Source organism: Heterodontus francisci, chromosome 3, assembly GCF_036365525.1.
Source record: "Heterodontus francisci isolate sHetFra1 chromosome 3, sHetFra1.hap1, whole genome shotgun sequence".
NCBI lineage: Eukaryota > Metazoa > Chordata > Chondrichthyes > Heterodontiformes > Heterodontidae > Heterodontus > Heterodontus francisci.
Genome location: NC_090373.1, coordinates 117088360 through 117100534, shown reverse-complemented (window position 1 = coordinate 117100534; position 12175 = coordinate 117088360). Strand labels below are relative to the sequence as shown.

At 44.7% G+C, this 12175-nt stretch overlaps 2 protein-coding genes across 2 annotated transcripts in view; one reads left to right on the top strand and one right to left on the bottom strand.

Moving 5' to 3' along the window:
- Positions 1 to 12175, bottom strand: part of nt5dc1 (5'-nucleotidase domain containing 1) — a 706882-nt gene that overhangs the window by 515649 nt on the left and 179058 nt on the right. The gene's annotated exons all lie outside the window — the stretch shown is intronic.
- Positions 9825 to 12067, top strand: LOC137353542 (collagen alpha-1(X) chain-like). Its single transcript, XM_068019912.1, has 2 exons — positions 9825 to 9969; positions 10245 to 12067. Exons 1-2 carry the CDS (start codon positions 9825 to 9827, stop codon positions 12065 to 12067), a joined length of 1968 nt encoding a protein of 655 aa, XP_067876013.1.

Genomic DNA, 12175 nt, shown 5'->3' with positions numbered 1-12175 from the left:
CGAATTAGAGTTTAAGTTCAAGTTTAATAAATATCAACTTTTCTTCTTTAAACCTAAGAAAACCTGTTTGTTCTGGTTTCTTTGCCTTATAATTGAAAAGCGGTGAACAAGGATTCACCAAGGGGGAGCTAAAAATACGGTGTGTTTAAAATTAAACCCTGTTACACTAAGACCAGGTGATGGCTGAGAGGGACCCCTAGACACCTTTCTCAACTGATCGTAACTGCTGTAAGAAGATTCCTTCCACAATTTAAGTAAATTTGTCAATTCTTTAAACTGTTTTGTGGCTGACTCTTAGGTGTTTGTGGCAATTGGTGTGGAAAGTCAACTTTTGCTGAGCGACTGTAATAGTATTACAATGTTTGGGAATCCCCCTCTTTCTGTGTTTTTTAAAAGATGAAGAGAACAACCAGCAAAGTGATCCAAGGAGGGTTGGAATGGACCAGAGATGGTCTGCACCAACCCTCACACATATATTTACAGACTGAGATGCATCTATCTAAAACTGTCATGTGCAATGCTATCATTCACAGAAAGGCTTAGGCTGAGTTATGTCAAATGCTGCAAGAGTGATTTGTAGCCAAACTCATCCACAAGCACGTCATCTCCAAATCTTGCAAAGTTGCCACTGGCAACATCAATCGCAATAGCCAATCCTCAGTTCATATCAGGACATATAATATATATATATATATATATATATATATCATGTAGCCGATGCCCTGTTTATTCAAGGGCCAAATTCAACTTGACGCTAGACAACCTGCAGCATCATAGGGCTGTGCAATTTTACCCAATGACAGGATTCCTGAAGGCCCAAAGATTATGGCTATGGATTGCAACCATGTGGTCTTAGGTGCTTCATTATCTACGTGAATAAGAACGGATTGTCTCTCTAAATGTTCAGCTTGTTTGTTAAAGTCTGATGAAAGTCAGTTTTCATTTCACAGACAGCTATCATAATACCTTTATTTTAAGGCATTCCAAGGTACCACCAATAGTTGACCTACAAAGACAAATATCAAGCTGGCTTTTGGGCAAACAAAGCCATCCTCTGGAACCGTGATTAATGACACCTCCGTGGCATCCAAGGATACCAACTGAAAATTAAATGTGCTCTTGCCAAAATCATAAGCGACATCCATCGTGACCTGCTTTTTTATTCATTCATGGGATGTGGGCGTCGCTGGCCAGGCCAGCATTTATTGCCCATCCCTAATTTCCCTCAAGAAGGGGGTGGTGGTGAACTGCCTTCTTGAACCGCTGAAGTCCATGTGGGGTAGATACACCCACAGCGCTGATAGGAAGGGAGTTCCAGGATTTTGACCCAGCGACAGTGAAGGAATGGCAATATAGTTCCAAGTTAGGATGGTGTGTGACTTGGAGGGGAACTTGCACGTGGTGGTGTTCCCATCCATTTGCTGCCCTTGTCCTTCTAGTTGGTAGAGGTCACGGGTTTGGAAGGTGCTGTCTAAGGAGCCTTGGTGCATTGCTGCAGTGCATCTTGTAGATGGTACACACTGCTGCCATTGTGCGTCGGTGGTGGAGGGAGTGAAAGTTTGTGGATGGGGTGCCAATCAAGTGGGCTGCTTTGTCCTGCATCGTGGTGAGCTTCTTGAGTGTTGTTGGAGCTGCACCCATCCAGGTAATTGGAGAGTATTCCATCACACTCCTGACTTGTGCCTTGTAGATGGTGGACAGGCTTTGGGGAGTCAGGAGGTGAGTTACTCGCCGCAGGATTCCTAGCCTCTGACCTGCTCTTGTAGCCACTGTATGTACAGGGCTACTCCAATTCAGTTTCTGGTCAATGGTAGCCCCTAGGATGTTGATGGTGGGGGATTCAGCGAAGGAAATGCCATTAAATATCAAAGGGAAATGGTTAGATTCTCTCTTGTTAGAGATGGTCATTGCTTGGCACTTGTGTGGCGCGAGTGTTACTTGCCACTTATCAGCCCAAGACTGGATATCGTCCAGGTCTTGCTGCATTTCTAGACGGACTGCTTCAGTATCTGAATCATCAGCGAACATCCCCACTTCTGACCTTATGATTAAAGGAAGGTCATTGATGAAGCAGCTGAAAATGGTTGGGCCTAGGACACCACCTTGAGGAACTCCTGCAGTGATGTCCTGGAGCTCAGATGATTGACCTCCAACAGCCACAACCATATTCCTTTGTGCTAGGTATGACTTCAACCAGCGGAAAGTTTCCCCTGATTCCAACTGACTTCAGTTTTGCTAGGGCTCCTTGATGCCCTACTTAGTCAAATGCTGTCCTGATGTCAAGGGCAGTCACTCTCACCTCACCTTTGGAGTTCAGCTCTTTTGTCCATGTTGGAACCAAGGCTGTAATGAGGTCAGGAGCTGAATGGCCCTGGCAGAACCCAAACTGAGCGTCACTGAGCAGGTTATTGCTAAGCAAGTGCCGCTTGATGGCACTGTTGATGACACCTTCAATCACTTTACTGATGATTGAGAGTAGGTTGATGGGTTGGTAACTGGCCGTGTTGGACTTGTCCTGCGTTTTGTGTACATGGGCAATTTTCCACATTGCAGAGTAGATGCCTGTGTTGTACCTGTACTGGAGCAGCTTAGCGAGAGGTGCGGCAAGTTCTGGAGCACAGGGCTTCAGTGCTATTGCCGGAATATTGTCAGGGCCAATAGCCTTTGCAGTATCCAGTGCCTTCAGTCGTTTCTTGATATCACGCAGAGTGAATCGAATTGGCTGAAGTCTGGTATCTGTGATGCTGGGGACTTCAGGAGGAGGCCGAGATGGATCATCAACTCGGCACTTCTGGCTGAAGATTGCTGCAAATGCTTCAGCCTTATCTTTCGCACTGATGTGCTGGGCTCCCCCATCATTGAGGATGGGGATATTTGTGGAGCCACCTCCTTCAGTTAGTTGTTTAATTGTCCACCACCATTCACGGCTGGATGTGGAAGGACTGCAGAGCTTAGATCTGATCCGTTGTTTATGGGATCGCTTAGCTCTATCGCATGCTGCTTATGCAGTTTGGCACGCAGATCGTCCTATGTTGTACCTTTACCAGGTTGACACCTCATTTTGAGGTATGCCTGGTGCTGCTCCTGGCATGCCATCCTGCACTCTTCATTGAACCAGGGTTGGTCTCCTGACTTGCTGGTAATGGTAGAGTGGGGGATATGCCGGGCCATGAGGTTACAGATTGTGGTTAAGTACAATTCTGCTGCTGCTGATGGCCCACAGCGCCTCATGGATGCCCAGTTTTGCATTGCTAGATCTGTTCGAAATCTATCCCATTTAGCACGGTGATAGTGCCACACAACACGATGGACGGTATCCTCAATGTGAAGGCAGGACTTCGTCTCTGCAAGGACTGTGCGGTGATCACTCCTACAAATACTGTCATGGACTGATGCATCTGCAGCAGGCAGATTGGTGAGGATGAGGTCAAGTATGTTTTTCCCTCGTGTTGGTTCCCCCACCACCTGCCGCAGACCCAGTCCAGCAGCTATGTCCTTTCGGACTCGGCCAGCTCGGTCAGTAGTGGTGCTACCGAGCCACTCTTGGTGATGGACATTGAAATCCCCCACCCAGAGTACATTCTGTGCCCTTGCCACCCTCAGTGCTTCCTCCAAGTGGTGTTCAACATGGAGGAGTACTGAGTCATCAGCTGAGGGAGGGCGGTAGGTGGTAATCAGCAGGAGGTTTCCTAGTCCATGTTTGACCTGATGCCATGAGACTTCATGGGGTCCAGAGTGAATGTTGAGGACTCCCAGGGCAACTCCCTCCCTACTGTATACCACTGTGCCGCCACCTGTTCTGGGTCTATCCGGCCGGTGGGATAGGACATACCCAGGGATGGTGATGGCAGTGTCTGGGACATTGTCTGTCAGGTATGATTTCATGAGTATGACAGCGTCAGGTTGTGGGACAGCTCTCCCAACTTTGGCACAAGCCCCCAGATGTTATTGAGGAAGACTTTGCAGGGTCGACAGGGCTGCGTTTGCCGTTGTCGTTTCCGGTGTCTCAGTCGATGACGTGTGGTCTGTCTGGTTTCATTCTTTTTAATTGACTTCATAGCGGTTAGATACAACTGAGTGGCTTGCCGGGCCATTTCAGAGGGCATGTAAGAGTCAACCACATTGCTGTGGGTCTGGAGTCACATGTAGGCCAGACCAGGTAAGGACAGCAGATTTCCTTCCCTAAAGGACATTAGTGAACCAGATGGGTTTTTACAACAATCGGCAATGGTTTCATGGCCATCATTAGACTAGCTTTTAATTCCAGATTTATTAATTGAATATCAAATTCCACCTTCTGCTGTGGTGGGATCCGAACTCATATCCCCAGAGCAATACACTGGGTGTCTGGGTTACTAGTCCAGTGACAATACCACTACGCCACCACCTCCCCTATGTGGTGCATTATTCTTCCTTGATGTTTGACCTTTGAGATAGTCAAACATGCCATCCTTCTCTATTGCTCCTCCTCCGTTTCCAATCTCATGTGCTTTCCCTCGCACTGGTTCATTTCCATCTGTCCCAAATGCATCCAGATCATTTTCAGAAACTTCTCTGCTAATACCATTAATACCATACCCACCTCTGGATTCTCCCAAGGATGTCACCTTGGCTTCCTTCCCACCCATTTATGTGCACCTCGGGGACATTATCCACAGGAATGGATGTCATCAGCTAGCGTGTGTACTCTGACAACAAATATATCTACCTGCCCACCATTTGTCTGAACCACATCATCATTATGCTGTTTAGACTGCTTGTTTGACATCAAATTGTGGAAAAGTCAAAATCTCCACTAACTGAACACTGGAACTACTGAAGGCATCATATATTCAACCACTGCTATAAACTCCTCTCTGTTGCTACAGATTCCATAGCCCTCGCTGGCCAGACTCTCAGGCTGAACCAGACAACTTTATAATATTAGCATCCTGTTTGACCCACAGCTGAGTTTCAAGCTCCACACCATAATCCATCACCAAGACCGCTTACTTCCACCTCTGTAACATCACTTTGCCCTGCACCTTACCTCCTCTAATGTTACTGAAACCCTTCTAAATGCTACCTCTAGATTCGGGGGGTGGGCGGGGGCGAGGGCGGTGAAGTTTAAACACTTGTGAGAGAATCATAGACTGACCTTCAAACCTCTGGCATTGGTGAATCCACACACTTCATGGTGTACTGCAATGTTGAATAAACATCCTGCAAGGCTGTGTACTTATGGCTAGCTGACTCACCAGTAATTTGCTTACTGACGCTCAGTTCAGGTTCTGCCAAAACAGCTCGGCTCCAGACCTCATCACAGCCTTGATCCAGATATGGACACAAGAGCTGAATGTCTGACACGAGAGTAGCTGTCCCCAACATCAAGGAAGCATTTGGCCATGTATAGCACCAACGTGCCCGATGAAAACTGATGCAAATGGGGGTTAATGCGAAAATCTGACAGTGGCTAGAATCTTGCATGACAGAAAGAAATGTTGTGTTGTCAGAGGCTAATTATAACAGCTCCAGGATAACATTGCTGGAGTTTTTCAGGGCAGCATCCTTAGCCAACCATCTTCAGTTACTTCATCAATGACCTTACGTCTGCCATAGTCAGGAGTGCGGTTATTCGCTGACAATTCCAAAGTGTTCAGCTCCATCACAGCTCCTCCAATAATGAAGCAGCCCATGCTAGCCAACAGCAGGACTTGGACAACATCCAAACTTGGACTGACAGTAGCAGGTAACATTCATGTCACTTCGATCAAAAGCAAAATACTGTGGATGTCGGAAATCTGAAATAAAAACAGAAAGTGCTGGAAATACTCAACAGATCTGACAGCATGTTAAATTCCAGAAGGTTTGTTGTGAAAGGATGATGCTGGAACCTATCTTTACTCAGTTTCAGATTTATGATTAGATTAGATTAGAGATACAGCACTGAAACAGGCCCTTCGGCCCACCGAGTCTGTGTCGACCATCAACCACCCATTTATACTAATCCTACACTAATCCCATATTCCTACCAAACATCCCCACCTGTCTCTATATTTCCCTACCACCTACCTATACTAGTGACAATTTATAATGGCCAATTTACCTACCAACCTGCAAGTCTTTTGGCTTGTGGGAGGAAACCGGAGCACCCGGAGAAAACCCACGCAGACACAGGGAGAACTTGCAAACTCCACACAGGCAGTACCCGGAATTGAACCCGGGTCGCTGGAGCTGTGAGGCTGCGGTGCTAACCACTGTGCCGCCCTATTGTATTGTACAGAGTAAAAGGATGACAAACATGTATCTCCTCACTCAAAACCCTCCACCAGTCTCAGTAAGTGTCTCCTTATAAGTACTCAATTAAGACCCCAATCAATACCCTCCACTCGCATATAATTAAACAACTGACACACAATTAACAAGCATCAGTGCAGAGAGAAACAGAGTTAACATTTCAGGTCTGTGACCTTTCGTCAGAACAGAACAGGATCCAAGAAAAGCCCAATTATGTCCCCTGACTTGACCATTGTGCCATCTTTTGCAATCAAAACCACTAACCAGAAGTTTAACTGGATCAGCTGCATCAACATGTTGACTACAAGAGCAGGGCAGAGGCAGGATACTCTGTAATGAGTGGCTTGCTTCCTGGCCCCTCAAAGTCTCTCCACCATCTACAAGACACAAGTCAGGAGTGTGATGGAATACTCAGGAAACTCAACACTATTCACAGCAGGCCTGTTCATTTTGATTGGTGCCTGACACTGCGATATCCACTGCAGGTACACTATGGCTACAGTATGTACAATCTTCAATCCAGCCTTGTTAGTGTCAATCATATCTCAAGAAAAAATAAGGATGAGGTCATGGAGTTGCCTTAGATGGGAGGATTGCTTTGGCCTGAATGCATTCAAGGATGCAAGTAAAGAAAAACTTTGAAGAGAAAATTGCTGGTGCTAAGTTCACCCTGTACTAAATGGATATCCACAGCACAGATTAATTTTAATTTAAAACAGTGTCAGGAGGAGGTAATTGCAATTGTCACAGATGCTTTGTACACTGAATGGAAGTGTGTTCCTTTCCTTTGGCTGACCTTATAAAGTCACCAAACGTGTTCCTACATTGCCTCCAGGTATGTGGTATGTTGCTATGACATTCACATTAGTTGGCAGCTCTTGTTACTCCTGTTAGGCAGCTTGCCTATGGGACCTAAACAAACTATCCCAAATAGAACCCTCCAGTGTCTCACTTCATCCATCAAAATTCCTAAGGACAAACTGAAGAAACAGGGTGTTCTATGTCCTCTTGAAGTGCCAGTAGATGTTTCCAAACAATGGTGCTGCCTTCCAAACCACAAAGCTGCAAGAGGACAAGCTCCAAATTGCAAGCATTTTTCACTCTAGAAGTTTGCTTCCACAATGCAATGACGCGAACCCTGGAACCACACGCTGTATCAGTGCACAGTGGGTGAGAAGGATAGTTGTCCCACATTGTCTCACTTTCGATTAAATTTGCGAGTTATAATAGAGAAATTACAATAGAATTCCACAAAAATAGATTAATAATGGCTTTTCTGATCCTCTCACAAATAATTCCTAAATTCAACATGCATCTTTTTTAGACAATATGATCATGTTAAACCTAAACGGTAACTGCTATTATACCTCTAGTTCTATACTTTCCCCAAGTCAGAGTCAATGTAACACAATCATCTGGATCCTTTAACTAAATGGTTCATTACCGAGGAATCAAAACTCAAAATTGATATTTCTCCAGCAGTATTGTGGCCAATATTTTTGATTTTTCCACATGCGACTAATTGTATTATGATTCATATACCCTGCATTTCTAATAGAAAATACTAACATCTGCAATCTTGTTATATGTGAATGGCAGCATGCATTATAAAAGTATAACTGATCAGGACCAGAACTATCACAATATACAAACAGTTACTGTCATATTAACAAATTATTCTACAAATATCAATCTAGTAAGAATGTAAAAAAAATGTTTTGCTCTTTTACAAATACAGTTTTCAGGATTCAAGTCCACTTTCTTAACTTCAGAGTACCATCTATCCTTTATACATTTTTCTATTTAAACATTGATTAAGACATTTTTAAAAGACTGATTTTTCATGACAATCTTCAATTAAAGCCTAAACTGATTAAGCACGTTAGATGTACTCGGCCAAGTGTTTCTGCTTTAGGCACAAACAGCAATATGGGAGCACATTGCACTGGTTTTGAAAAGTGAAATTATTTGCTCATGGTTCTGCTCAAACTTATTTACATATCAAGAACCAGCAAAATTGAGCAGCATTTTAGCATGTAGTTTTGTTTTAAAAATTTGCATAAAAAACACTCCTTTACATATTTAAGAGCGGTAACTTGATACAGTTTTTAATATAGCTGATAAAGGCTTTGTCACAAACAAAGCATTTTAAATCAGTCTTTCACCACCCCTGAGTAGTCGAATGTTTATTAATTGAAAATAGCTTTAAAAAACTATACAGAACTATTTACTAACTACTTCGGCCTACAGGAGTCAGTTTTCTTAGTAAATTTAAAGAAAAATGTAAAAGCTTTCAAAACATGCCTATTGGTGTTCTTGTACCTTTAAAAAAGCTTAATCTTAAGAGCCTCCTTGAAGGCCCACAAAAGGCCACTTGCAATGATGATTAATTTAATTGGGTGACATGGCCAGTTTTATGGACAGGGCCGGCTACTAGTGCGATTTTTAAAAGAGCTGGCACAAAAAAAAATCACGGAAACTTGATTTGCGCAGAACATAGCTTGCAATTGAAATTGCTTGATCTTTGGACTGGTTTCGCCTGGTTCTTTTCTTATCTATCTAATCGTAGCCAGAGAATTACCATCAATGGCTTCTCTTGCCATTTCCGCACAATTACTTCTGATGTCCCACAAGAATCTATCCTTGGCCCCTTCTATTTCCCACCTATATGCTACCCTTGGCGACATCATCCAAAAACATCAGCTTCCACTCTTCCACTCTGACGACACTCAGCTCTACCTCACCACCACCTCTCCTCAACTCCTCCACTGTCTCTAAATTGTCAGACTGCTTATCCGACATCCAGTACTGGATGAGCAAATATTTCCTCCAATTAAATATTGGGAAGACTAAAGTCATTGGCTTCAGTCCCCTCCATAAACTCCACTCCCTCACCACCAATTCCATTCCTCTCCTTGGCAACCGTCTGAGGCTGAACCAGACTATTCACAACCTCGGTGTCATATTTGATCCAGAGATGAGCTTTCAACCACATACCTGCGCTGTCACTAATTCCACCTCTGTAATATCACCCATCTCAGCTCTTCTGCTGCTGAAACCATCGTCCATGCATTTGTTACCTCTAGATTTGACTATTTTAACACTCGCCTGGCTGGTCACCCACATTCTACTCTCCATAAATTTGAGGTCATCTAAAACTCTGCTGCCCATGTCCTAACTTGCACCAACTGCCATTCACCTATTACCCCTGTGCTTGCTGACCGAGACTGGCTCATGGTTAAACAAAGCCTTGTTTTTAAAATTCTCGTCCCTGTTTTCAAAACCCTCCATGGCCTTGCCCCTCCCTATCTCTGTCATCTCCTCCAGCCCTACAACCCTCTGAGATATCTGCGCTCCTCTAATTCTGGCCTCTTGAGCTTCCTCAATTTTAATTGGTCCATTACTGGTGGCCGTGCTTTCAACTGCCTAGGTCCCAATTCTTGAATACCCTCCCTAAACCTCTCTACCTTGCTTTCCTCCTGTAAGACACTCCTTAAAACCTATATCTTTGACACAGTTTTTGGCCATCTGTTCTAATATCTCCCTATATGGCTCAGTGTCACATTTTGTTTAATAATGTCTATGTGAAAAGCCTTGCAATGTTTTATTATGTTACAGGCACTTCACAACTAGAAGCTGTTGTTGTTTGGCTGATTTTAGGCAAACTGCATTGGAAAAAATCAGCGCAACATAGTAGAAGCTCCTGCCCCTCATTTCTACACCATTTAAAATGGTAATATTAACACCTTATTTTTCACTTCTTAAGCCAGTGTAAGTTAAGTGTTTTTTAAAATTTACTTACAATGGCCTAAAGTGTCTTATTTGTATAAATATAAAATAAGACTTGCCTTCATAATCTTCATATTTCAGTGTATTAAAAGGTGAGATTAATCATAAACGTCGTCATAAAAATCACACTGCATTTAGCATAATACTGCAATCTAAGGTATATATTTCTACTTTCACAGTAAGAGGAGATCCAGGACTGCCTGGACCACCTGGACCTCCGGGACCCCCAGGACAAGCAGGATATCCAGGAAAGCCAGGTGTTGGGCTGATAGGACTGCCTGGCAATCCGGGACAGCCAGGATCACAAGGACTGTCTTTAAAGGGGACTCCAGGCATTCCAGGAGCACCAGGACCATCAGGCAGAGTAGGATATCCTGGACCAAAAGGTGATAAAGGAATTCAAGGGATACAAGGGCAAAGAGGTAGTCCAGGACCTCCAGGAAATCCTGGACCAGCTGGATTGTCTGTTGTTGGTAAACCAGGTCCCCAGGGGCCAGCAGGTTCTCCAGGAACACCAGGGCTACCTGGAGCAAAAGGACACCCAGGTTATCCTGGTGTCCCTGGGCAAAAGGGGGAAAAAGGAATTGGAATTCCAGGGATTTCTGGTGGAAAAGGGCCACCAGGACTACCAGGGCCACAAGGAACCCCTGGACCAGCAGGATTAAGTAAATCAGGAGCCCCTGGCTTTCCTGGTGAACCAGGTAAAAAGGGTGCAATGGGACCACCAGGCCCAACTGGTTTTACAGGTGCACCAGGCCAAAAAGGACCACCAGGACCACCTGGAGAAAGTGGAATTGGAAAGCCTGGAGCTGTTGGTGTACCAGGATTGCCAGGGCCCCCTGGGTTTAAAGGTCACCCTGGTGTACAAGGTTTGCCAGGGGCACCAGGATTGCCAGGTATTGGAAAACCAGGTATACCAGGGCCCAAAGGAGAGCACGGTCCTGTAGGCTACACTGGATATCCTGGAAAGAAAGGAGAGGTGGGACCTAATGGCAAGCCAGGTGCTCCTGGATTGGTGGGACCAGCTGGTGTACCAGGATCACAAGGCCAAAGAGGTTTACAGGGGATCCCTGGTGCACCAGGAGTAAAAGGTGCACCTGGGCACATGGGCATACAAGGGTATTCAGGATCAAAGGGTGAGCGAGGGCCATCTGGTGCTCCAGGAATATCAGGGTTTCCAGGAAAATCAGGTCCACCAGGCTTCCCAGGCCCAATTGGGCCAGTTGGCCAAAAAGGGGATATTGGTCTTACTGGCCCAGCTGGTAAGCCCAGCAGGCCTGGTCCTCCTGGTCCTCAAGGTCCATTAGGTTTTCCAGGTGCAGTAGGATTGCGAGGACCTGCTGGAGTACCTGGTCATAAAGGTTTGCCTGGGTTGCCAGGTATTCAAGGGCCTCCTGGAGATAATGGTGTTCCAGGAAAATCAGGAAGACCAGGTCCTCCAGGTATCATTAGCAGAGAAGTAACTAAGGGGCCACCAGGTGCACCTGGACGAACGGGAGCAGAAGGTGCTCCAGGTCCACCAGGTCTCCCTGGTCCACCAGGTTTACCTGGTGAAATTTTTGTACAACCAGAAAAATCTATACAGCCACCACCTGGATTATTGAGCCCTATTCCAGCTTTTACAGCTATTCTTTCTCGGCCATATCCGCCAGTAGGGCAACCAATAATATTTGACATACTATTGACCAATTCAAATAATAACTATAATCCATCATCTGGTATTTTTACATGTGAAATATCAGGCCTTTACCAATTTAGTTACCATATACAAATCAAGGGGGCAAATGTTTGGGTATCATTATATAAAAATGGAAAATCCATCCTCCAAACATATGATGATTACACAAAAGGATATGTTGATCAGGCCTCAGGAAGTGCTATAGTACACCTACATGAAAATGACCAAGTCTATATGCTGCTACCTTCAGAGGAAGCTAACGGTTTATATTCATCTGATGAGAAACAGTCATCCTTCTCAGGGTTTTTAATCAGCCCCTCATAACTTACACTGATTGAAGAAAAGCAGCTCTGTGTTATGAATCAGGCCAAATTTGCTGAGGATGTATCTTAATTGATAAACAATGCGATTTCATTAAGAAGTCATTTGGAA

Coding starts and splice junctions, on each gene's coding strand:
- LOC137353542 (XM_068019912.1), top strand. CDS start 9,825: ATGGCTCAGTGTCACATTTTGTTTAATAATGTCTATGTGAAAAGCCTT. Junction 9,970..10,244: donor GAAAAAATCAGCGCAACATA/GTAGAAGCTCCT, acceptor CTACTTTCACAG/TAAGAGGAGATCCAGGACTG.